Source organism: Malaclemys terrapin, chromosome 12, assembly GCF_027887155.1.
Source record: "Malaclemys terrapin pileata isolate rMalTer1 chromosome 12, rMalTer1.hap1, whole genome shotgun sequence".
NCBI lineage: Eukaryota > Metazoa > Chordata > Testudines > Emydidae > Malaclemys > Malaclemys terrapin.
The window spans coordinates 891,557-914,846 of NC_071516.1; the positions used below are offsets into that span (position 1 = coordinate 891,557).

At 56.3% G+C, this 23,290-nt stretch overlaps 4 protein-coding genes across 5 annotated transcripts; 1 reads left to right on the plus strand and 3 right to left on the minus strand.

Moving 5' to 3' along the window:
• Positions 1-80: 80 nt before the first annotated feature.
• ZSWIM1 (zinc finger SWIM-type containing 1) lies at positions 81-3,037 on the minus strand. 2 transcript variants are annotated; one of them, XM_054044966.1, is made up of 2 exons: positions 2,983-3,037; positions 81-2,253 (listed from the first exon to the last, which is right to left on the minus strand). In XM_054044966.1, exon 2 carries the CDS (start codon positions 2,075-2,077, stop codon positions 209-211), a length of 1,869 nt encoding a protein of 622 aa, XP_053900941.1. In that variant the 5' UTR covers positions 2,078-2,253; positions 2,983-3,037; the 3' UTR covers positions 81-208. The 2 variants fall into 2 exon arrangements, with proteins under 2 accessions (XP_053900941.1, XP_053900940.1); XM_054044965.1 differs by having other exon boundaries at positions 81-2,250; positions 2,983-3,026.
• A 2,075-nt stretch (positions 3,038-5,112) lies between these two features.
• ZSWIM3 (zinc finger SWIM-type containing 3) lies at positions 5,113-10,683 on the minus strand. Its single transcript, XM_054045554.1, has 2 exons — positions 9,969-10,683; positions 5,113-8,005 (listed from the first exon to the last, which is right to left on the minus strand). The coding sequence occupies exons 1-2, from the start codon at positions 10,121-10,123 to the stop codon at positions 5,980-5,982; spliced, it is 2,181 nt and encodes a 726-aa protein (XP_053901529.1). The 5' UTR covers positions 10,124-10,683; the 3' UTR covers positions 5,113-5,979.
• A 332-nt stretch (positions 10,684-11,015) lies between these two features.
• ACOT8 (acyl-CoA thioesterase 8) lies at positions 11,016-16,948 on the plus strand. Its single transcript, XM_054045380.1, has 6 exons — positions 11,016-11,201; positions 11,515-11,651; positions 13,971-14,196; positions 14,524-14,681; positions 16,280-16,471; positions 16,547-16,948. The coding sequence occupies exons 1-6, from the start codon at positions 11,026-11,028 to the stop codon at positions 16,663-16,665; spliced, it is 1,008 nt and encodes a 335-aa protein (XP_053901355.1). The 5' UTR covers positions 11,016-11,025; the 3' UTR covers positions 16,666-16,948.
• On the minus strand, positions 16,838-21,605 carry SNX21 (sorting nexin family member 21). The gene is given in 6 exon segments (XM_054045379.1): positions 16,838-18,543; positions 19,007-19,164; positions 19,695-19,988; positions 20,879-20,984; positions 20,986-21,065; positions 21,551-21,605. Coding segments are annotated over 6 exon segments (1,317 nt in total). The 5' UTR covers positions 21,558-21,605; the 3' UTR covers positions 16,838-17,871.
• Between the last annotated feature and the right edge of the window lie 1,685 nt (positions 21,606-23,290).

Sequence of the window (23,290 nt, forward strand, 5' to 3'; positions counted from 1 at the left end):
AAAGGGGAAACTACCATGATGCAGATTTAAGGCCCACATTTATGCAGTTTCTAAGGAGAATAAAGTGGAAGACATACCACTGGAGGAATTACATTTAATCAGACGTTTTTATAGTATTTCACACCTCACTTCTCCCAGAGGCCCAGAAAGCAGGAGAGTCACACCTCGAAGAGGCTGAGAGCAGAGGCACGGAGCTCTCAGTTCTGAACTATAGCTTCACCTGAACATAAGGTCCAATCCAGCTATCGGCCAATTCTCGGAGGGTGTTGTATCTCCGATCAAACTCCTCGCTGCTGCACTGGGTAAGAAGCCGGCTAATCTCCGCTGTAAGAAAGGACACTGCTAAGGATTTATCCAGGGACTCATTCCAGGAGCTTTTCAGAACCTCCAAGAGGCCATCAGTGCCATTTTGCCCTGTTTGAGAGATATTAGGTTCCTTCTGCCATTGCTCACTCAGCATCTCCGGCTGTAAGATCTTCTTATCAGAGTTCAACACAGCCAGGATGTGCCTGCAGGGCAGCTGGAAAGCTTGACTGAAGTGGCAAGTGCAGCTTTTCAGGCCCCTTTGGTTCACTTTGTGGGTGTCTTCGAGGATCTGTATATTGACTATGTCTTCATTGGTGCCTATTAGCTGCACAGACTTCTGTGCCACTGCAAACTCGTTCAAGCATAATCTGGCTGCCGGCTCCGTGCAAATGTCTCTCAGTGACTGCCTGATGCAGTCTTCAGTCTCTTGGTTACACTCCACATCTTGGTCACCCTTTGGGTCTTCAGTGATGATCTCCAGTTTAATGTCATGGGATAAAGGATCCAAGGGGCTCTGAGGGTTTGCTAGCTGGTTCTGAGGAAGCAGAGGACTCTGAGGGGCGGGCAAGGGATTCTGAAGAACCAGGGGATTTGGAGGGGAATTCTGACCTGGCCATTTCTGATGAGCTGCTGTGAGATTGAGAGAAACTGGTGAAGAATACTGAGCTGGCTGGTTCTGAAAAGGGAAGATCTGAGGGGCTGCCAGCTGATTCTGAAGAAGCAGGGGGCTTGGAGGAGCTGGCAGGGGATGTGGAAGAACCACTAGGGGATTTGGAGGGGAATTCTGACCCGGCCATTTCTGATGAGCTGCTGTGAGACTGGGAGAAACTGGTGGAGAACTCTGAGCTGGTTGATTCTGAAGAGCTATTTGGGGGTTGTGAGAGGTTGGTGGCGAGTCCTGAGCTGGTAGGCTCTGAAAAACAGTCTCAGTAGACATGGTACTGCTAAGAGGGTTAACAGAGAACAACACAGCATCAGGGGGCCTCTTTGAAACACACTTCTGGTAGTGTTTCGCTAGAGAAGTGATGCAGATCTCTAGAGACAGTCCAGTGCAGAAGACCTGGCTTAAGCCCCGTGTGATGATCTCCAAGTCTTTAAAATACTGATTGCATTCCATCCAATTCCTCCATCTATGCATAGCCCATATCTTGTCATTGAGAAGCCAGTGAGTATGAAGCTGGGGAAGCAAGTCTGGTTTCACAAAGTCACTCAGGATTGTGTGCATCATTCTCAGGTTGCTTTCAGTGGCTGCACACATAGTGTTCCTCAAGGCATTTAAGATCAGTCTCTCTGAGATGCATTCCAAAGACATCTGATGAATCTTCTGCTGCAGGTGCTTGCATACATGGAAAACAGACAGCTGCACCTCTGCAGATGGGAATGCTTCAGAAAGAGTCTGCAACAATCGAAAGTGTGGATCTACCAGAAAGGTCTTAATTTTCTTCCACTCAGGGTTGAAGGCCTTGAAGGTCCTATACATGTGAGCCAGGCTTTCTGCAGATTCTTTAGCTGGGACAGCAAAATGAATTACCTTAGTCATCTCACCCTGCAGCTTCAGGAAAGGTCTGTCCACCATGAACATATACAGAGCTTTGCCCCTGGGATTGTGGGTTCTGTGGATGAATATGACATCAGGAAAATGCACAAATATGTTTCTCATGAGGACAGTCTGGAAGCTGATAGAGTCCAGCTGAGAGTTTTTATCTAATTGGTAAGCTACCAGCGAACCACAATCAAAGCTCAGCAGTTCCTTCACAGTAACTAGGGCCATTGTTAATATGAGGGGTCTATTCCCCCTTTTGTTACAGCATTCACCACCTGATTCTCTTTGCGATTGGGCGATTCCCTATGATCCAGCCACGTTGGGAATGCCAGCGCCCTGGTTACCATTACAACATCCACACTGCCTCAGCCAGATTCATGCTGCACTGTACGGGGATGGACCTACTGGGAAGGAGGAAGAAGGATGAGTAGTTAGATAGCGGGCAGGGCAATGAAATGCAACACTTTCCCACCCTGGCAGACACAAGACTAGAGATTAACAGAGCGATGCCCAAACTTTGCCCAACGGAGTGGGTGCAGTCTGCAGGGGGCAGCACTTCTCTGGCATAAGGACAGATTGCAGCCCGCAGAGCTGTACTATGTGAGGTGGGGCCAAGGGAAGGGAGAGGTCCCAGCACCCACTACTCCAGTCCCGCCCTAGTGTGTGTGGAGGGGGTGGGCGGCCCCCACTCCCGGCATGCACTGCTCCAGCCCCGCCCTAGTGTGTGTGTGTGTGGAGGGGTGGGCGGCCCCCCACTCCCGGCATGCACTGCTCCAGTCCCGCCCTAGTGTGTGTGTGTGTGGAGGGGTGGGCGGCCCCCCACTCCCGGCATGCACTGCTCCAGCCCCGCCCTAGTGTGTGTGGAGGGGTGGGCGGCCCCCCACTCCCGGCATGCACTGCTCCAGCCCCGCCCTAGTGTGTGTGGAGGGGTGGGCGGCCCCCACTCCCGGCATGCACTGCTCCAGCCCCGCCCTAGTGTGTGTGGAGGGGTGGGCGGGCCCCCACTCCCGGCATGCACTGCTCCAGCCCGCCAAGCCCGGACCCTGCAGGAGCCCCGCACGGGGACAGAAGGTCCCGGCGTGCCCCACTCCCCGGGCCCGCCCCGCGCGAGGAGCCGTCCTGGCCCCTTTCACCTTAACGCGGAGCCTGGCCCGTCATCGCCGCCATCTTCGCTTGGCCCGGGGGACTGACTGATAGCCAACCAAACCACCAATCATAAAGCGGCTGTTCCGGACCCCCCCAGCCAATCAGAAGAGATCCCGCCCTCTGCTGGCTAATCCACCAATCACAGTACAGAGAGAACGGACAGATTAACCAATCAGAGTATAGCATGGCCGGGAGCGGGAGTCTGGTCTCCATGGTTACACGTCTTCCAATGGGAGCGGCCGAGAAGGTCCCAGCAACGTTTCCCGGACCCGGCGCAATGGGGCTCCGGCAGCGCAGGGCGGTCACGTGACAATGGTGGAGTGGGTCATGTGACACTCCCCCCAGGCGTTGACAGCCTGCAGGCCCAGGCCCCGCCCCCCGGGGGCTGGAGGCGGGTTCAGGTTTTGGGGAGGCCAGAGCATTCCATTCCGCCCCTTCACCCACCATGGCGCCAAGCCCCGAGCAGCTCGGTCATTCCCTCCCCCAGGGGGCTGCGAGAGCGGCCTGACCCTGCGGCCCCCGCAGGGCGCTAGAGCTCCCCCAGTCCTGGGTCTGGGGCTTCCCCCCGCCAGTACTTCTGCCGGGGAGCAGGGGCTTTCCCCGCCCCCCTAGCACTCCAGTTGGGGACTGCTGCTGCTGCGAAGCAGGGGTGGGCTCTCTCTGCTCCACTCCTGCCCAGCTCTCTTGCCGGGCATTAGGGGGCCCCATTGGCCTGCGCCCAGGCCCAGTCATCCCCATAGCTGATCTGCTACTGTCCCACCAAGGCATGGCCCTGGCCTGCACTGGCCCTGCTTCAACCCATACCATGCAGCTGCTGCTTCAGGGAGGCCCAAAACTAGACCCTGCGCAAGTGATATGGTGCCAGGTGACACATGGATTTGGGCACTTCCACACAAGCTCATCTCTGACCTAAAATGGGCCTCAAGGTCACACAGTTTAAGGTTAGCATGCAGCACCCACTCATTTAGTCTGAGCTCCTGTATACCACAGGCTACTCAGTACCACCCACAGCCCCCATGCACCAAATCAACCAACAGGATGAGATCCATGGATTGCAGCCCTCAGAACACTAAGCTAAAGTATGCCACACACAGAACTGGAGGGAGTGAGGCTCCCCACTGGCCCAGGCCCTTGCAAGTAGCAGGGAATTGACTTACTGATATATGCAGATGAGCCTAGCCAGCAACCCCCCACTCCATGCTGCAGTGGAAGGTGACACCCACACCCATGTTTCTTGGGAATCTGACTGGGGAAAAAAATTCCTTCCCAATCTGGAATAGGGAAATCAGTTACACCCTCAGCAAGACCCATGAGCCAAGCACTTGGGAAAAAGAACTCTACCACCTCACAGCATTGGCCCACTCCGTCCCAATATCCCAGTCTGATGTTAGGGTCATTACAGATGACTCATAGGGCTCCTCTGATCAAATGACAGAGCTAGGTCTCTCCCCTCTGTTGCTTTCAGCAGACAAAAACTGAGCTTATCTGATCTTTCAGAAAGGCAAAATAACCGCCATTATGCATGCACATGTACACACTTGCACAATGGGGAAAGCTCTCCTTAAAGCCACCATGGACTAACATAGGGTCTGGAGTGTGATAATAGCTTTGCAGCAGTTTAGTGCAGACAAGAGTCCACTCCGGGGATTTAGTTTTGCTTCCTGTGGCATTGCCCCACACTGCTATTCCAAGTTTCCCAGTTGAAAAGAGGCCCCTGGCAGCATGCAAAGGAAAGCAGGAAATCCTGATCAACTGAAGAGAGAAGAGAAAGGGCCTGTTTATCTTTCCTTTCGAGGATGGACATTGGTTCTACTACAGCAAACAAAAATCCTCAGTTAAGTGAGTTATTTGTATACAAACATATTAAATTAACACTTGTTATGGTGGAAAAACAACCCTTCCACTCAGAGCTCCCAAACCACTTCCCCTTAGGACACTTCCACATTGACTACAATTGAGGAAGGCACATATTTCATGTTTGTAGGGCTGAAGTTCAAAGACTGCAGAGGACAGCTGCCTCAGCAATACTTCACATGCTTTTGGTTAGAAACCACTATGGGACTATAAGCAAGAGAAGCAGTTTAAGCCAAGCATGAAGGACAGGCTATGGCCCAAGACAAAATGGAAAACAAATTTAATGACAAAACAAAGTCAGAACCATATTTTAACAATTAATTTGGTCTAAATACAAAGCAGCAAACTGACCACTGCTAGCAGTGGTCTCAGCACAAACAGCAACGTACAAACCATAAACGCATTATTGCACTTTCTTCCAGCTGCTACTTAGAGGAGAGCAGGGCACAGCCCTTAAATAGTGCACAACAGAGAATGTAGGGAGGAAGGCAGCTGGACTTGCATCTCTCTGCCTGTTCAAAGCCAAATACTTTTCTCTCTCTTTTTTTTTTTAAAGTCTTACCACAGCAAGCAATGAGAACAAGTTCACTCCAAATTTAAAAACCAAGAATTAGTTTTCAGAAACCAAAGTAGTGAGTTAGGAAACTTCATCACTATAACCAGGTTTTGAGTGTAAAGCCTCTATACCAGGTTCAGCTGAGTTTTCAGGCCTCTGTGGCAGATGACTGGGCTAAGGAGACCATCCCACAGGGAGCATTACTGGCGTGATAGCAGCAGCCCTGAGGTTCTTACACAGGCACCTAGCATGTACTTAGTTAGAATATGGCAAGTCCCACTTGCCATATTCTAACCACCTATAATCTCTTACCAAAAAACAAAAACAAAAACAAAAAAAAACAAACAAAACCCCACCCCACAACATGGCTAGTCTGAGAAGACACATGAGCACACAGGAAAGTCTCAAGTTTATTACCGAGATCATCAACAGTCTTGGAAGTTAACAGTTAACCCTGAGTCTCCTGGGACTGGGAATGGGGAGAGAACCATAAGAGGCTGGGAGAGGATTAAGCCATCAGCTCCCGTTAATAGCTTGTCAAATCTCCAAGTTTGACTACAGAACCTCTGGCATTTCAAATCAGAAACATGTTGGTACCTGTCAGTGATCTCTCAGAGGTTGCACCTGCATCCTCCGTTTCTATTTCCTCCTGCTTTACCCAAAGAAATGGCAAGTCCCCCACATTTCTGAAGGTAGAGCATTTCCCAGCCTCCTCCACTGGCTCTGAGGATTTAGCCCAGATGTCCACAATCATTTTGAGTGTGGAGCTGCGCTCCTCTAGCTCCTCCCCATCACACTGCATCAGGAGATTAGCAAGTTCCTTGCTGAGGGACTGGATTTTGTCATATCTTTCTTCTGCTGCTGCTGGTTGGTTACCCATTGAGGGCCCAATATCATCTAGGAGGTTATCTCCTAAGACTGAAAGGTGCTGGTACTTCTTCTGCCAACGCTTGCAAACCATAGCTTCCTCCACAGCCTTCTTGTTGGCATGCAGCACAGACAGGATGTGCCTGCAGGGGAGCTGGTACCGGCAGTGGAAGTAACAGCTGCAGCTCTTGCAGTCTTTGCTGACCTGGTGTGTGTCTTCTAGCAGCTGAACCACAATATTGTCTTTCATGACATTAATGAGCTGAGTGGACTTCTGCACCACCTCCCACTCATTCAGACACAGCTGGTAGCCTAGGTCTGTGCAACTCTCTCTGATTGCTGCTAACATGGTGCCTGGGGGATTTGCAGGTTTCTGTTTGGCAAGTTGGTTGGGCAGTTCAGGACATTTGTTTTGGGGCTGTGAGGCAGCAACAGTGGTACGCTTCATGGAGGCACGGGTACGCACCTTAGGCTTTTCCACATGTTTGCTCTGATTCTCCTCTTCAACACTTGAGAAACCCTGATTCAGGTTTTCCAGACCTTTGGTATTGAAGCAATCGGCATATTCAACAAAGTGAAGGATGCTGGTCTCCAGAGACAACTGCTTGTTGAAGAGACTGGATATTTTATGAGTGATGAGATCCAGACTGTCTACATAGGTGCTGCAGGAATGGAGACCCTTCTTTGCATGCATGTACCACAGCATCTCACAGGAGAACCAGTTGGCCTGAAGATAGTCGTACAACTCTTTGTCCACCAAGCGCTTTACCAGCTGAGACAAGATGTCTAGATTTGCATTGGAGGTGGAAAAAACTACCTCCCTCAAAGCCAACTTCAGTTTATGCTTGAAGGAAACAGTGGCCACCGTTTCCTTTACTGTCTTCTCAAGGAATCGGACAGTGTGGTAGACAGAGAGAAGCACCTGGGTTGAGGGGAAGAGCTCCTGCATGGTGGCTTTGTGAAGGAAAGACATGTCCACAAAGACCACCTTGACCTTCTGCCACTCAGGATTGAACTCTTTGAAGACAGTCAGCATTTTGCTTACATTCTCACCAGTGTCCTCCTTTAGGACAGCAAAGTGCACCATCTTCCCTACTCGGTCCTTACTCTCCACGAGGAAGGCATAAAGTACATGCCCTCTCTCGCTCTGCACCCTGTGCAGCAACAGGCTCTCAGGGAACTTGACAAACAGGCTCCTCATCTTGCTGGTCTGGAAGTTCAGTCTGTCTAGGTCCTGGTTGCTGCCCACACTAATAGAGGCCAATGAGCCCATGTCCACCCTCAGGAAGTTTTTCATGACCTCCGCAATTCTGACTAAAGCTGAAGTTGAGACACTTTCCTTCACTGCCTCAGGTTGCACAGCAACCTTGTTGAGTGGAGCAGGTGATCCATTCAAAGTCATGTCAGCCATCACACACTCCTCACTGACTGTTACAGTGGCTTCTGCCTCTCTTGATTGTTGTCTACGCAGTTTTGTTGCAGGGCTGCTGCCATCTGCCATGCAACTTGCAGTTTTGGGTGTGGTTCTCGTCACTAGAGAAGAGCTAGTACGGGCCAAGGAAGTTCCCCCCGGGTCTACATGGATGTGATTACTGTTCAGTTCAGTAATCACCAGCCGGTCTATTTCCTCGTTATACTGCAGGACAAAAAAAGCTGGGCACAAGCTGGGCTGTGGTTTCCTCTTCTTACTGTATTCCCGTGTCCGCACACAGCCAAACTTCACCTGGATGAACCTGGGGAAGTGGAGAGAGACAGTTAACAAGGGAACAGGATGTAGTCTGATCAAACTGGACTGGTGAAGAGCCATCTCCCTCTCTGACATGCCAACACTGTAGCCAAGGACTGCATGACAAGCACATACCATCATAATAGGAGATGTTAGGATGAAAAGATTTCACCAAATATGGCAAATGTTCTACACACAAGTCAAGAGAGAAGAGGCTAACATGATACTTATGTTTGATCACTGTCAGGTTGGACTGAAATCTCCATCTCTGACAAAGCCTCTGCAATTGGTCTCAGACACTCCCAGTCCTCAGAGGTGGCAAGGTCAAAGCATATCACTGACACGATCACTTCAGGACATTTTATTTGCTATTATACTATTCCTTTGCAGCCCAAATCACTCCTACAGCGGTCTTCTGCATCAAGAGGAGCAGATGACAAGTTATTTTAGTTCAACATAGTAAAGAAGCATTTCCTATCATGCACCAGGAATTTATGTTTAAAGAATGCAAGTTTGGAGGAATTAAAAAACTGGAGTCTGATCCTTCAGCCTTTTACTCACGTGTTGGGCCCATTACTTCAATAGGGCTGCTCAAATAAGTAAGACCTGCATAATCAGACCTTAAGTAAGGTGCAATGGAAGGCAATACTAAAATCCATTAGTGTGAAGGTGACTGGGGAATGCTAATATACACTAATTAAGGCACACAACAGACAGTTCATTGGAAAAAGAAAATTGCAAGAAATAAAAGTTTGCAAGTATGGTCTCAAGTCATCAGCTCACCGATCAAGGTTAAAAAAAACCTGTCCTGGAAATGAAAGGTAGGCAGGGGAGGGAGAGGGCCTCAAACTAATAAACAGTCAGTTCAGGCAGCAGGGAAAGAACTATGAATGCAAAATGAGGGACTACCACCAGAGGAGCTAAGGGGAAAGTGAGAGAGTACATTATGGGAGGAGATGGGTACTAGCCATTAGTAAAAGGTGAAGGTGTGAAATTAATATCGACTCAAACGGGATGAGTTTGAAACTGGCAAGTGTGACACATACCTAATGTGTGCCTGCATACGGGGTATTTGCATCTAAGTTAGGCACGCACAAACGTACCCATCTGACTTGAAAATTTGGCCCATGATTTTTAAGTAGGAAGTGAGACAGCCACAACTGATCACTTCAAAGAGGTACAAATAACTCTCATGCCTAGTGGATAGAGCACCGACTAGGACTCAGGAGACCTGGGTTCCCTTTTTGGTTCTATCAATAGCCTGCTTTTTTAATATGGAGATATACCTAACTCATAGAACTGGAAGGGATCTTGAAAGGTCATCAAGTCAAGTCCAGTCCCCTGCCTTCACAGCAGGACCAATTTTTGCCCCAGATCCCTAAATGGCCCCCTCAAGGATTGAACTCTCAACCCTGGGTTTAGCAGGCCAATGCTTCAAACCATGAGCTATCCCTTCCCCCTGCTAGGAGATCCTTGGGCAGGATATCTTCTTGATCAGTGCCTCAGTTTCCCATTCTATAAAACAGGGATAGTGACATTGACCTCCTTTGTAAGGCATGTTGAGATCTACTAATAAGCACTAGAGAACAGTTTGGTATTGTCATTATCCCAAAACACCTCTCAAAGGACCCACTTCTTCCCCAGTGAAGCACACCCACCTCTGGGATGGACCAAGGCAGCTATTTAACTACATATGGCAACATTGCATGGCAGTTTCAGACACAAAGTGAAAAGAACCCCATTTCCAATGTAGACTGCAGAAGCTATTTAGTTAGGCAGCACAGACTGACTCCATACTGGGACTTGGCCGGGCACCAAGGTTAATATCCTATCCCTGGTAGAAGGCCAGGATCTTTAATGACCACAAGTGGTCAGGAAGGATCTTGGTTGTACCTCAGGAAACAGGAGAGTATTTTCATAAGTGCCTGAGGCCCTCTTCCCTCCCACCCTCAGAGCGCAAACAGCCTTACGTGATGTCCTCGCGGATGCTGGTCCCATGTTTCCGGTTGTAAAAGCGGACAGAGACGCAGTTCTTTAAACCATAGTGGCACTTGTTCTCTTTCTTATAAGTGTTGAAGCACTCCTTGAAGTCATCATAGTTTCTAAAGCATGAGCCAACTTCCATGGCTACTCAGTCCCCTGCATGTGCTCTACTGCCACTTCTAGGCTCTCTGGAGCCTCACCCTGAGTTCAGAGCTGGAATACGACTTGGAGAGAAGAACTCCCGCTTCGTTGCACAGCATTCCACACACCTCAACTTCTATAGGCAACGTCCTGCGTGTCTCAGAACCAGGCCCTTTGTAACCCCATCTCAGATTCCTGGGTTTCTACTTAGCCCCAGTAGCCTCCCCCTTCTTTTCCCCAGCTTTACAGGGCATCCCAAGTTGTAACAGAACTTAACCCTTTCTGCTCCCCCTGCCACCCCGGCAGCACCTTCAGTGGGCTCCTCCTCGGAGACCCGCTCCCAGGGCAGGGCAGGGCAGGGCCCCAGGGCAACTGCAGTTCAACCAGCCCTACTCCCCCCTGCCTGGAACCAGCCCAGGGCGAGAAAAGCAGATTGGCCCCTCTACTTCCTCCCCCCACTGGGGCTCCTGCCTCTGGCTCACCCTGGCCACGGGACCGACCCCACCTGCCTCTACGGCTGATGATGAAGATGGAGACGGTCCGTGAGCCAGCTCAGCTCATATTAACCCAGCCAGAGCCACCGCCCTCCTCAGCTAATTGGCCAATCAGAGGCTATGCTCCTGGATTGACAGCAGCCTCACCAATCAGCACACACTTTGGGAATCACGTGACTAGTGACGGACAAATGAGCAGTCCAATCAGATCGCACGTCCCGCCCTCATCTCTTAGGCGGGTACTTCCTGCTTCTTCAAGAAGATACCGGATGTACAGGATGATGGGCAGGTCCTACAGCCAATCAGCGGGTGTGTTAATGTTAAAGCCTCTAGTAGCCCGCCTTGGAGGTCGTTTCCGGTTTGTAGCGACGCCATTACTGGTGGACTGTGCGTCACGTGACTAAAGAAGATGGCGGCCTCCACGAGCGCCGGCGGGTTGCGGGTTCCGGCGGCGGGGGCGGGAGCCGAGTCTCCCGGGAGCGGGGACCTGCCCGAGGGGGAGCAGCCGGCGCCCCCCGGCGACCTGCGCAGCGTCCTGGTCACCAGCGTCCTCAGCCTGGAGCCCCTGGACCTGGATCTGTTCAGGTGCCGGGCGGCCCCGCTCCCCCCGCCGCTGCGCGGGATCGGGGCCCCTGGCCGGGCGCAGGCCGCACTGCTGCCGGGGCAGGGCCATGGGGAGCGGGGGCGCCGTTCGGCGTCTCCCCCGGGGCTCGCGTCGAGCTGCGCTTTGCACAAGCTCGTTAGCCAGGGCGGGGATCCCCGCGCCCCCGCCGGCCCCGGGCGGACGGCAGGTCAGTGACCCCGGCAGTGGGAGACGCTCCGCGAAACCCCAAGCCAGAGTCGTGCCGGGGTCCCAGTGCCCCCCGGACTGATCTCTGCCTCCTTCCTCTTCCTGCAGAGGGAGGCACTACTGGGTCCCTGTCACCCGGAGGCTGTTTGGCGGGCAGATAGTGGGGCAGGCTCTGGTGGCAGCTGCCAAGGCCGTGAGTGAGGACGTCCATGCGCACTCCCTGCACTGTTACTTTGTGCGAGCAGGTAAACACAAGGTCAGGAAATCCAAACCTCCCTTCTGCGGGGGGCTGGTGCTGGCCCAGGTCCAAGGGGCATTTCTTTGATCTTGACTGTGCTATCATAGCACAAAGAGCGACGTGCATGGAGTGGGATACAGTAACTCCTCACTTAACGTCGTCCCGGTTAAGGTTGTTTCGTTGTTGCTGATCAATTAGAGAACATGCTCATTTAAAGTTGTGCAATGCTCCCATATAACTTGGCAGCCACTGCTTTGTCCACTGCTTGCAGGAAAAGCAGCCCATTGGAGCTAGTGGTGGGGGCTTGGAACCACGGTGGGCAGGCAGCCCCCCATTAGCTCCCCTAAGTACCCTGTGCGGCAGCCACCCAGCAGGCTATCACTTGCTGGGCCTCCTCCCACTGCCATGTGCTGCTCCTGCCCTCTGCCTTGGAGTGGCTCCCGGGAGCCTCCTGCTTGCTGTGCAGCAGGGGGAGAGGGGTGCTGATGTCAGGGTGTCACCCTCCTGCTGCTCCTGTACCCCATCTCCACAGAGCAGGGGGGAGGGAGGACACAACAGGGTTCAAGAGGGAGGGAGCTTGCTGTCAGCAGCTGCTGTCTCAACTTGCTGATCTCCTTAAAAAGGCAATGTACTTACAGTGGGGTCACCATACTTCAAGGGGCAATGCATGTCTCTCACTCACACACATAGTGTCTCTCTGTGTCTCACACATATGCCCCCCTCCCCCTGGCACTTTGGAAAGTGGAGGGAGTGGTGCGCTCCCGTGGGATAACATGAGTTCTTCATCACTGTTCAGTTTCCGCAGGGAATGTTTGCAGCCACTGCCATGTGTCTATTGTATCTCCTCCCTCCGTTCGTGCGGCCTTGTAGAGTGTGAGGCTACATTAACACAATGTGTTAACCCTTGCGGGCTCTGCCGAGTGCTAGTTCATCATTTAGCAGCAAGGCATTCCCTGGGAAATATCCCACCCTCTGACTCCACCACCTCAACCAAGCTTCACAATCATCATTGCTGTGTACAGTATTCAATTGTTTGTTTAAAACTTACTGTGTGTGTATATAAAAATATTTATTTTTGTCGGGCAAAAAAAATTTCCCTGGAACCTAACCCCCCTACTTACATTAATTCTTATGGAGAAATTCAATTTGCTTAACATAGTTTCGCTTAAGTCACATTTTTCAGGAACAGAACTACAACATTAAGCGAGGAGTTACTGTGTGTAGCTGCAGAAAGAAGACACTTGGCCCCGGGGTCAGAGGATGAGAGAACTACCACCACATGACACAATAGTCATGTCACTTAATGGAGGATTGGAAGGTGCTCTGATACCGTGGTGACAAGCGCTGTATAAGAATTTACATAGAATAGAGGGTTGCCTTGTTAATCTGCCAAGGATGCTCCAGCCAACACTTCACCCGGAGTCTCTGTAGTGTGGTGGGGAGGATGTTGGTCTGTAGTAGGAGCTGGTGGAATCCCCTGGATGTTCCCATCACGGTGCAGTGCCCAGCTGTTGCTGGGGTAAAGTGAGGGAGCTTCTGTTGCTGGTACATGTAGAGTAAACTGAGGTTGATGCATGATCTTCAGAGCCATCCAGATCTGGGGGCCTTCGCTGCCTGGAGGAACAGCACCTATCTGTGGTGGGTTTGGGATTTCATATTGCAAAGCACTTCGCTGCCTTGTTTTACACAGCTGTAAAATGGGTAAAGTGCCTGAGCTCAGGGGTGATGGGAATTAGTGCACTGCTGTGTGTTAGTCACCCAGCAAAGCTAGTCCCCTCCAGGGACTGCGAGCCTGAAGCAAACATTGCTGCCTCTGTAGAAGCGGCAGCAAAGAGTCCTCATAGAAACTGCTCCTCACTGAGGGATCCTTGGGTAGGAAACTCACCTGAGGAGGCATCAGCTGATAGCTTCCAGGGCAGCTCTGGATTAGATCCTGACCTTAATGCAGATGAGGGGGGCTAGGCAGAGGGTCCTGTCTCCTGTAAATGTAATCCCCTTCGGACAGCAGCTGGCAGGGCTCAGGTGCTTGTATTCAATAAATAAATGGAGATATCCTATCTCCTAGAACTGGAAGGGACCTTGAAAGGTCATAGAGTCCAGCCCCTGCCTTCATTAGCAGAAGTGAGTACCGATTTTGCCCCAGATCCCTAAGTGGCCCCTTCAAGGATTGAACTCACAACCCTGGGTTTAGCAGGCCAAGGCTCAAACCACTGAGCTATCCCTCTCCCCTGTGGTTGTGTCATGTGGTGGTAGTTCTCTCAAGGTTGCCCTTGGATAGCCAGGACAGAGATGTTGCTCCATGTCACACGGCCTTTCCCTGTTCCAGGGGATCCCACGGTGCCAGTTCTATACCAGGTGGAGCGCACACGCACAGGGAAGAGCTTCTCTGTTCGCTCAGTGAAGGCAATTCAGCATGGGAAGCCAATCCTCATCTGCCAGGCCTCCTTCCAGCAGACCCAGGACAGCCCCGTTCAGCACCAGTTCACCATGCCCACTGTGCCGCCTCCGGAGGAGCTGCTGACGCAAGAAGAGCTAATTCAGAAATACCTGCAGTGAGTGAACGGAGAGGACAGGTTCTGCCCTCATTTGCTGTGCTGGGGAATGGTTGGGGAGAGGCAGCGCTTAGCCTGCTAAGCGGACTCAGCCCAGAGGGAGGGGTCCAGCAGCAGCGGAGGAGAGCGACTGTGATTGTCTGGCAATGGGGAGCTCCCTGAGAGCTCTGCCAGAGCACCTGCGTCCTGGGGCGGTGAGCTGACACTACTGCAGCTGATGTGGGGATTCCCCGCCAAAGCAGCTGGGCTGCCCTTGTAGCCCTGACCTCACAGCAGCAGCCCTTGCTGGGAATCTAGCACTCGTGTCATTGTGTTTGTTTTCTAAAGGGATCCCAACTTGGTGGAGAAATACAAGCTGGGACTCAACAAGATTCTGGCCCAGGAGGTGCCAATTGAGATCAAGCCTGTGAACCCACCGGAGATACTCTGTCAGCTGTCTCAGGAGCCCAAGCAGCTGTTCTGGGTTCGAGCACGAGGCTACATTGGTAAGTCCTGTGTCAAGGACTAGGTAACTGCTTCCAGCATGCACCCCCAGGGCATTCCCCATGACCTACTCCAGGCTCCCAGCAAGGTGAGCAGGGAATGGTAGCTAAGAACTCCTGGGGCCTATGCCCAGCTCTACCACTGACTCATTCTGTGGCTGAGGGCAAGTTCTAGTCAACACTTGCCAGTGTCCCCCTTTGTAACATGGGAATAATGATACTGGATTTCATCCTAAAGGCCAAGTGCCGCAACGCAATTGGTAACTGCGGCTACCTTGGCAGAGGTCTGAAGCCCTTTGGACACATGTCCAAGATGTAGGTCTAGAGTTTTACAGAGAAGCCTACTCCTGGGGGAATTCTGCACCACTGCGCAGGTGCAGAATTTATGTTCCCTGCAGATCTTTGTTTCCCTGCAGAAAAATGACTTTCTGATGGGGAAGCAAAGGGAAGCCACAAGAGTGGTCATGTGACTCTCCCCAGCCATATGTTTCAAGTGCCCAGGTAAATCACTGTAGGGCACAGGGTAGGACTAGGGAAGATCCAGCTGGTGGGCTCAGCTCCTAGTCCTGGCTGGGGAGGACGGGACTTCCTCTTCCCCTACACAGCATCTGGGGCCAGGTCAGACCCACTCCCAGATTTCTCCCCCAGGTGCAGGAAGCAGTGGGGGGAGTTTGTAGAGCTTCCTGCACCCCTCGCTTCTCAGCTGTAGGGGGTGGGATCCCTGTACAAGGAGGTACTCCCGCATCCGCCCAACCCCCATGCATCCAGACACCCTCATTGCCAGACCCTCCCACTGAGCCCCACTCCTTATGCACCTGGACCACCCTGACGAGCCACACGGATTCCCACCCCACTAAGCCCCAGTCAATTTCACCTGGATCCCCACTCAGAGCCCCACACCCCCAGCACCTGGACCCCCCACTGCTCAGCTCTATCACCCCTACATCCAGCCCCCCTCCCCCCGCTGAGCCCTAACTACCTTCACCTGGACCCCCCTGCAGAGTCCCAGTGCATTCAAAACCCCTCAACAAGCCCCTGTGCATCCAGATCCCCTCTGCATTTAGATCCCGCACTGAGTCACCCGCACCCAGATTGCCCCACAGAACCCTCTCAACCAACACTTGGATCCTCTCCCCCCCCCCCCCCCCCCCCCACTTGCCTTGCTGAGCTTGCCTGGCCACACCTGGCATGGAGGGGCAGGCCCGGTCCTTGCGCTGTGTCTGGGTTGGGTGCAGCCTCACCGCTGAGTCCCTGTCCTGGGGGGGAGCTGCCAGTGATCTCCTACCTCTCGCTCCCAAGCCAGTGATGGCCCATGGGCAGAAACGTGTGCACAGCCCCACCGCCTCCCTAACCCAGGCTAGGCCGACAGTTCAGGGTGCAGCAGGGACTCGCCTTTTGCAGCTGCTGGCTCAGTCACCGTGTTCTTCAGCTCAGCGGCCAGGTATAGCGCAGCATCGGAGGGGGGCCTGGCCCACACTCCTCAGGGAGCTGGACCCCAGCAGCTCCACAGCTGTGTCCCCAAGGCCCCCGCTCCGCGAGGAGGAGCATGGCCCGACAGGGCTCCTCTGAACTCTAAGCCTGTGGTTCTGGTTGCCTGGCAGGGGAGTGCGATATGAAGCTGCACTGCTGCGTGGCTGCCTACATCTCCGACTTCGCCTTCCTGGGCACAGCTCTGCTCCCGCACCGGCAGCATCCTGTCAAGTTCGTGGTGTCCCTCGACCACTCCATGTGGTTCCACGCCCCCTTCCGAGCTGACCACTGGATGCTGTACGAGTGTGAGAGCCCCTGGGCCGGTAAGTCCTCCCCCTGCTGCAGGTGCTGGGGAGCTGCTGGGCCACAGGGTAACGGCTGCTCTCTCTCCTGGGCAGGTGGGTGCCGAGGGCTGGTGCATGGGCGGCTGTGGCGCAGGGATGGAGTCCTGGCTGTCACCTGCGCACAGGAAGGAGTCATCAGGGTGACACAGAGCCCAGCTGAGAGCAAACTGTAGCTGGACAAGTCAGCAGCAGCCACAACCCCACCCTGCTCTGGAGGTGCAGGCCGGGCCCCCGCGCAGAGAGGGGCTTGAGTAGGCTCTGGGAGCCTCAAGGCAGCAGGATCTCAGTGCTGTGGGGAGCCTCGGCACAGCCTGTGACCGTTGGGACCACGCAGTCACACACAAGCCGCGGGAATATCAGCTTTATTGACTGTTAGTTACAGAGTCTCCTGTCAGATGCTGTCCTCAGCCTCCCCCACCTACCCCTAATAAAGCCTCCATGGCCCACCAAGACTCAGCCCCTCCACGGCGTTGATACCTCTGCCTGCAGCCGCACCCTGGGGTGGCCATGACCTATGCCGAAGGGGGCGCCCAGGGGGACTGGAGGAGGGCGGAGACCCAGAGGGGCTGGAGCTCAGGCTGCAGGGAGTCTCTGCAGCAGCTTTCTTCCCTGGTGCAGCCAGAGCCCTTGCCGCTTCCCTTTCTCGGTTCTCCCGCCCCAGCCGCAGGCCCACGAGGGGCCCCGGGGAGTCCCAGTAGCCTAGCACGGCAAGGCCTGGCAGAGGGGGAGGGGGAGGAGGAGAAAGACTGGGTGTCTTCACTTCTCAGCCAAAGTGCAAGGCACGGGGAGGGGGGCACCCTGGGGAATCTCTCCTCCCAGCCCCCACTGCTGCCCTGGGCCAGGCTGGAGAGCTGCCTCCTTGCAGTGGGGCTGGGGAGGGCTAATCTGAACCCGCTCTGGGGGGTCTCGGCCCCTTTTCCTACCACGTCTTCAAGTATTGTTAGAAGTTCCCAACGAGAGCCCCAGACTCTGCCTGGAGCCAGCGAATCCCTTTAGTACAGTATCAGGATGGCCTGGCGAGTTCCAGCGGCTCCCTCCCCTAAGGGCTGCGGGGAATCGGCCTGGCAGCAGGGAGGCTGCGTGCCCAGCCCTGGGAGTCGAGCTGTTGCCAAGAGAACAGGTCAGCAGTACAGAGACCAGCTCCCAGGACAGGCAGGTGCTGGGCCAGTCCAGGACCCCACCCCACCCCTCCACCAGCGTCCTGCTCTCCCCGCTGCGCCTTCCAGACACAGCCCGACCTGCAGCTCCCCCTCTAGGCCTAGGCTTGAGACACACCCCATCCCTGCTGCTCTTCCAGTCCCACTGCACAATGCAGCCTCCTTCCTTGAGACCCACGCTGCTCAGTCCCCACACAGCCCCAGTGCTGGGGGTCTGGGCACTCAGTCCAAAGCCTCCTTGATCAAGAACTCCTTCAGGGTGGGCTGCTGCTGCAGAGCCAGCCCCGTTCCTTGCAGCCCCTGCAGCCTGGCCTCGGACTGGCGCTTGTCTTTCCCCACCTTCCAGGACAGGTGGATGTGGGCCTGAAGGAAGGGCTCCAGCAAGGGGTGGCTGTCCTGGGCCTCCAGGAGCACCAGCGCCCGCTCGCAGTAGCGATGAGCCTCACTCGGCTCATCCAGCTCCTGGTGGCAAACCACCAGGCCAGCCAGAGTGAGGAGGAAGCGGCCCGAGCCGTAGACGCCCAGCTTGTCCTGGAGCCGGTAGGCGTTGCTCCAGGTGGCCAGGGCCTCGCCGTACATGCCGGTGCAGGTGAGGCGCTGCGCTGCCTGCAGGTCGCGCAGGAAGAAGAACTCCAGGAAGTCGGAGGAGCGGCGGATCTCGGCGATGGAGTACAGGTGGGACAGGAACTGCTCAAAGGCCCGGCTCCGCTTGGCAATGGTTTCTGCCGTGAAGTTCCTGCGCAGCCTCTTCCTGGGGAAGGAGACGCCCGCCATGTCGCAGCCAAACCGGTGGCGCAGGCGCCGGTTCAGTTTCTCAAAGTCCGAGTAGCGCCGGGCAATGGCAGCAGGGGCCTTGTCGAACTGGCCGGAGCGGATCAGGTAGATGGTGTAGAGCTGTGGGGAGAGCAGAGCCGTGAGGGTGCACAGGGTCTGCCCGGGACTCGGCCCGAGGGAGGGGAATGCTGGGGACAGCAGCTCAGCGAACCGATCGCACCTGTGGGCGCATGCTGGGGAAGGGGACAGGCAGCAGAGACCCACTGCCTGGGGGGCAGGGGGAGGGGGGCAGAAGCAGGGGGAGGGGGGCAGGCTGGGGAACAGCATCAATACTTACCTGAGGCTCGTCTGAGCCACCAGCGCCATCGGAGCAGCACAAGGAGAGACAGAGACAAGAATCAGCTCCAGCCCCCCCAGTCGCCCTCCCTCCCCCAGGGCAGCACACTCCCAAGGGGCTTGAGACCCCAGCACTTCTCCCTTTGCGGGAGGAGCGGGGAACATCCAGCACCCCGCAGGATTGAGCAGCCTGTACCCCATCAGCCCCTCCAGCGTCCCAGCCTGGCCCCCGGGAGACGTCACTCACCACATATTTGGAGGAGCGCTCACTGACCACGCTGGTGCTGGTGACCTCGAAGAGCAGCCGCTGGGGAACGAAGCTGCTGCGCGATCTCCTCCAGAAGTCCTGGAGCTGGCGTGTCAGGAGGTTACTGCCCTGGCGCTCAGCTGGAGCGGGGCTCGGATCTGCACCGGAGACAAGCCAAGCACTCACCGTGCAGGCCGACGCAGGCCAGCCACACTGGTTAAGGGAGGGAGAGAACTCGCCCCCAGGGCCCAGGCTCCCGTCCTGCAGAGAGAGGCCTGGGGCGTGCGGGGCTCCCTGTTTGGTGCAGGCGCGTGCAGTCCATTGGCCCTGGCCCCTCGTGCCAACCCACGTCACATACGTGTCACATTGGTGCTTTCTCCCATGCTGCCCTCACCCTTCAGAGCAGCCCCTCCCTTCCTCCTTCCCAGGTGCATTGCTGTGAGGCCCACAACCAACCTGAGCCCACTGCCCATCATGCTGGCCTGGATTGTCTCACTGGTTCCTTGTGCTCCCCCGCCGGCTGCTGTCTCCTCTTGCACTCAGACTGGAAGCTCCTTGGGGCTGCCTGTGCCCTGGGTTTGTACAGCACCTAGCACCAGGGGGCCGTGGCTGGGCCTCACAAGCACCACTGGAATAAAAGAGCCTCCATCCCCACCCCAGACCCTAGTAAACGGGACCCGGCACCTGCCTCCATTCTCCATGGCTCCAGGGTTCTTGGGCAGCCCCAGCTCACCCAGATCCCCCAGCTCCTGGCTAGCGGCCTCCTCATTCTCTGCCTCCTCCTCCTCCTCGTTACTGGTGAAGCTCAGGGTGCCGCTGAGCCGCGTGGACAGCCCGTCAGTGTCATCCTCCAGTTCGGAGCTCTCTGGGAATTCCTCCACCTCTGAGCCGCCTCCGCCCTGTCCCTCCAGGTCGCCCTCTCCAGCCAGGGCGTGCCGCAGGCGGTGCATGAAGCGGAAGGCCATCGGGCTCAGCTCAGCAGCTGCAGGAGGAGAGGCTGGTCAGGAAGGGGGGCAATGAGCCTGGCTTTGCCCAGCGAGCAGGCGCTGCGTGGGAGCAGGTGCTTGCACCCAGAGGCGGGCAGGGAGAAGGGAAATGGCGCTTTAGATGCGGAGACCAGGGTGAGCAGTCAGAACTGGGGGCACCTGCCACAGTCCAGGGAGACCCCAGAGGAGGGGGCACAGGCTGAGCGATGGGGGGGGGGGTAGGGCCAGGGTTCCGGAGGGGGACGGGGCAGTCAGGAGCTTCCCACTCAGCCGCTCCAAGGGCTTTGTGGTTTTCGCTACAAACTTGCAGGGAAACGAGGCCCCAGGACACAGACACTCCCTCCGGCACCGAGCCTGCCCCCAGCCCCAGCGGGGTCGCTGCCCCCTCTGCTTGCCTGGCACCCGCCAGGAGCTGCCAGGCTGCGGGGGCAGCGAGCTCAGTGCCCCATGGAGGGAGCGGGGGCCAATGGGGAGGGGGCAGGGGTCAATCAGAGACGGCAGAGGCAACTAGCGGGTTAATGGGGCAGGGGTGGCTGGGGGTCAGTGGGGTGGCGGCGGCTGGGGGTCAGTGGGGAGGGGGCGGCGGTTGGGGGTTAATGGGGCAGGGGCGGCTGGGGGTCAGTGGGGAGGGGCGGCGGTTGGGGGTCAGTGGGGAGGGGCGGCGGCTGGGGGTTAATGTGGCTGGGGGTCAGTGGGGAGGGGGCGGCGGCGGTTGGGGGTCAGTGGGGAGGGGCGGCGGCTGCGGGGTAATGGGGCAGGGGTGGCTGGGGGTCAGTGGGGCGGGGGCGGCGGCTGGGGGTCAGTGGGGCCGGGCTGCCCGCGGGAGCGCAGGGCCGGCCGGGCCGCACTATCCCGGAGCCGCTCCCCGGCCCCCCGAGCTGCTCACCGGGGCCGCGGTCCAGGCTGCGATGGCCGCTCGGCCGCGGCTCCTCCTTGGAGCCTCCCTGCGCAGCTCCGCCTCCGCCCGGGAACCCGGATCCTGCCCAGCCCGGGGCTGGCTGATCCCGACCGGGCTCCTTCTGTGCGCGGTGCCTCGTCTAGATCCGCCTCCGGCGCCCAATCCGGAGTTAATCCTGAGCACAGAACAGCACCCAACCAATCCGGATCCATCCCTCTCTCCCACTCCGGATGTCCCGGAACCCCGTGCGCAGAGCACCCACCGCAGCAGCCTTCCCCTCCCCGGCCCCGACCACCCAGCGAATCCAGAGTCAATCCAGATCGAACCCAGTGTGTGGATTCAATGCTCCATGCCCAAGATCTGGATCCAGCCCCAGGGGCTCTGTACACATACCCCTAACCCGGATCAAAGTATCCCTGAGCGCACAGCACCAAATCAGAACCAGCCCAGCTGGTCTGTAGCCCCCCAGGGTGGGTTTATCTACTAACTGCCCAGTCCAAGAGCCTCAGGGAGCTCCACACTCCGGGGTCTCAGCCCTGGGACCCCCCCTCGCTCTTCCCACAGGGACATGAATGTTTCAGTACTTGGCATGAGCAGCTGGCAGTGTGAGGGCAAGTGCCTAGGGGTCAGGCAGACATACTGTCCTGCGGCCACACTCACCCCACATTCCTGGGGCTCACAGGCCCTCAGGAGCCCCATGGGTCCTGTCCCTGGCATGGGTGAGAAGCTGCTGGCTCCCCAGGGCTCTGCGTCTCCCACAGCCTGGGCATCCTTCCCAGCCCCCGCCTGGGCCCGGCTGCTTCCCATCCTTATTTAGAGAGAGGCGCCCGCTCCCTCCTCACAGCTTTTCTTAGGAATGTCTATTAATATCCGAGGGAGCCCAGCCCAGCTGCTCCCATCAGTCGGAGCTGGGCCCAGTGCGCCCCCGGGCTCTGTCCCCGCTCCTGCCTCCTCAGGCTATGGGCTCTGGCTTCAGCGGCTCAGCCCTGAGGCAGCATCTACCCTAAAGCCTGAGAACCACTGCTGGTTTTAGAGGTCGTGGAGCCACCTTTCCCTCCCACAAGGAGGCCGTGCCCTTCTCTGCCCTTAGCAGGGCGGGGCCCTAGGCAACGAGACAGCGCAAACTGGCCCCGGCTACACTAACCCGGCAGGGATGAAGCACAGGTTCCATGTCAGATGCAGGTTGATTTACATCAGGGGGAAGCTCTGTGCCCTCCCCCAGGAACCATGGGGACTTTGTGCATGCAAAGGGGGAATGGGGAGCGGGAACAGAGGGAAGGGGGATGGACTCTCGCTGATGACGACCTGCTTCCAGAGTAACATACTTGTTGATGCCCAAAGCGTCACACACCTGGACACTGACTGTGCCGGTTCCCAGCCTTGCAATGCCCCTGGATGTTCCCCTCAGCCAGCGCACAGACCCTTTCTGCTCCCTCCACTCTCAGTCGTGGCTGTAAACATGGCATCCACTCCAGGGTCTGGAATGGCCTGGCTAGGGCAATCCCATGGGCCCCCAGGGCTGGAGTGGGACTGGGGTTCCCCTTCTTTTGCTATTGCTGTGTTCCCAAGGACAGCACCCTTCCCTAGATCCCAGATGGGTGGGGAACAGGATCCCCATGTAAACAGGAGAGTGATGACAGGAGACCTCCAGAGGGTGCCAGGAATCTGAGCCTCCATGCAGGACAGGGCTATCTAGCCGGGGCTCCCAGCCTCTCTCCAGCGGCTCCCCTCCCCCAGCAAACCTGCACATGGGGAGACGTGTCCTGCCCTCCCCTCTGGCCTGTGCCTCTGCCCCCTCCTGGAGAAAGGATGGGGAAGATGTTGTGAATGCAGCTCCCTGCGTGGATGAGAAAATCCAGGCCTGGCTCGTCTCCCCAGGGCCGTGCCCAGCTCCGAGGCTCAGCTGTGGAGTGGATGGGCTTGGCAAGGCCAGAAGCAAGCTTAGGATCTGGTAGTCCCATGTCACCCTCCTCCCCTCCTTGGACTGAGCCCTGGGCACTTTGCTGGCACTTGCCATCCATGGTGCTGTGACAGCACCTCCAGGCACAGCTAGTGCTCCGGCAGAATCCAGTGCTAGGCAGGTGTCATGCCCAGCCCTTCGGCCACCATGCTGGGGCCTCTTGGAGTCGCGCTGGTCCCACCCCCTCTTTCTCCATGCCAGTCTTCTCAGTGCAGGGCGTTCCACTCCCCGGGCGCAGGGCCAGGTTGTTCCTGCTGCTCCTGGTGCTCTCCGGCTGCAGGCTTCTTGGGGTGAGATGTTTGGTGGACAGTCAGGGTGGGCTCTGGACCCAGCCAGAGAACTGGGGGGTGAGGGGGCTAGATAGCGGCGGCTCCAGGCACCAGTGCTCCAAGCGCGTGCCTGGGGTGGCAAGCCGCGGGGGGCGCCCTGCCGGGCCCTGC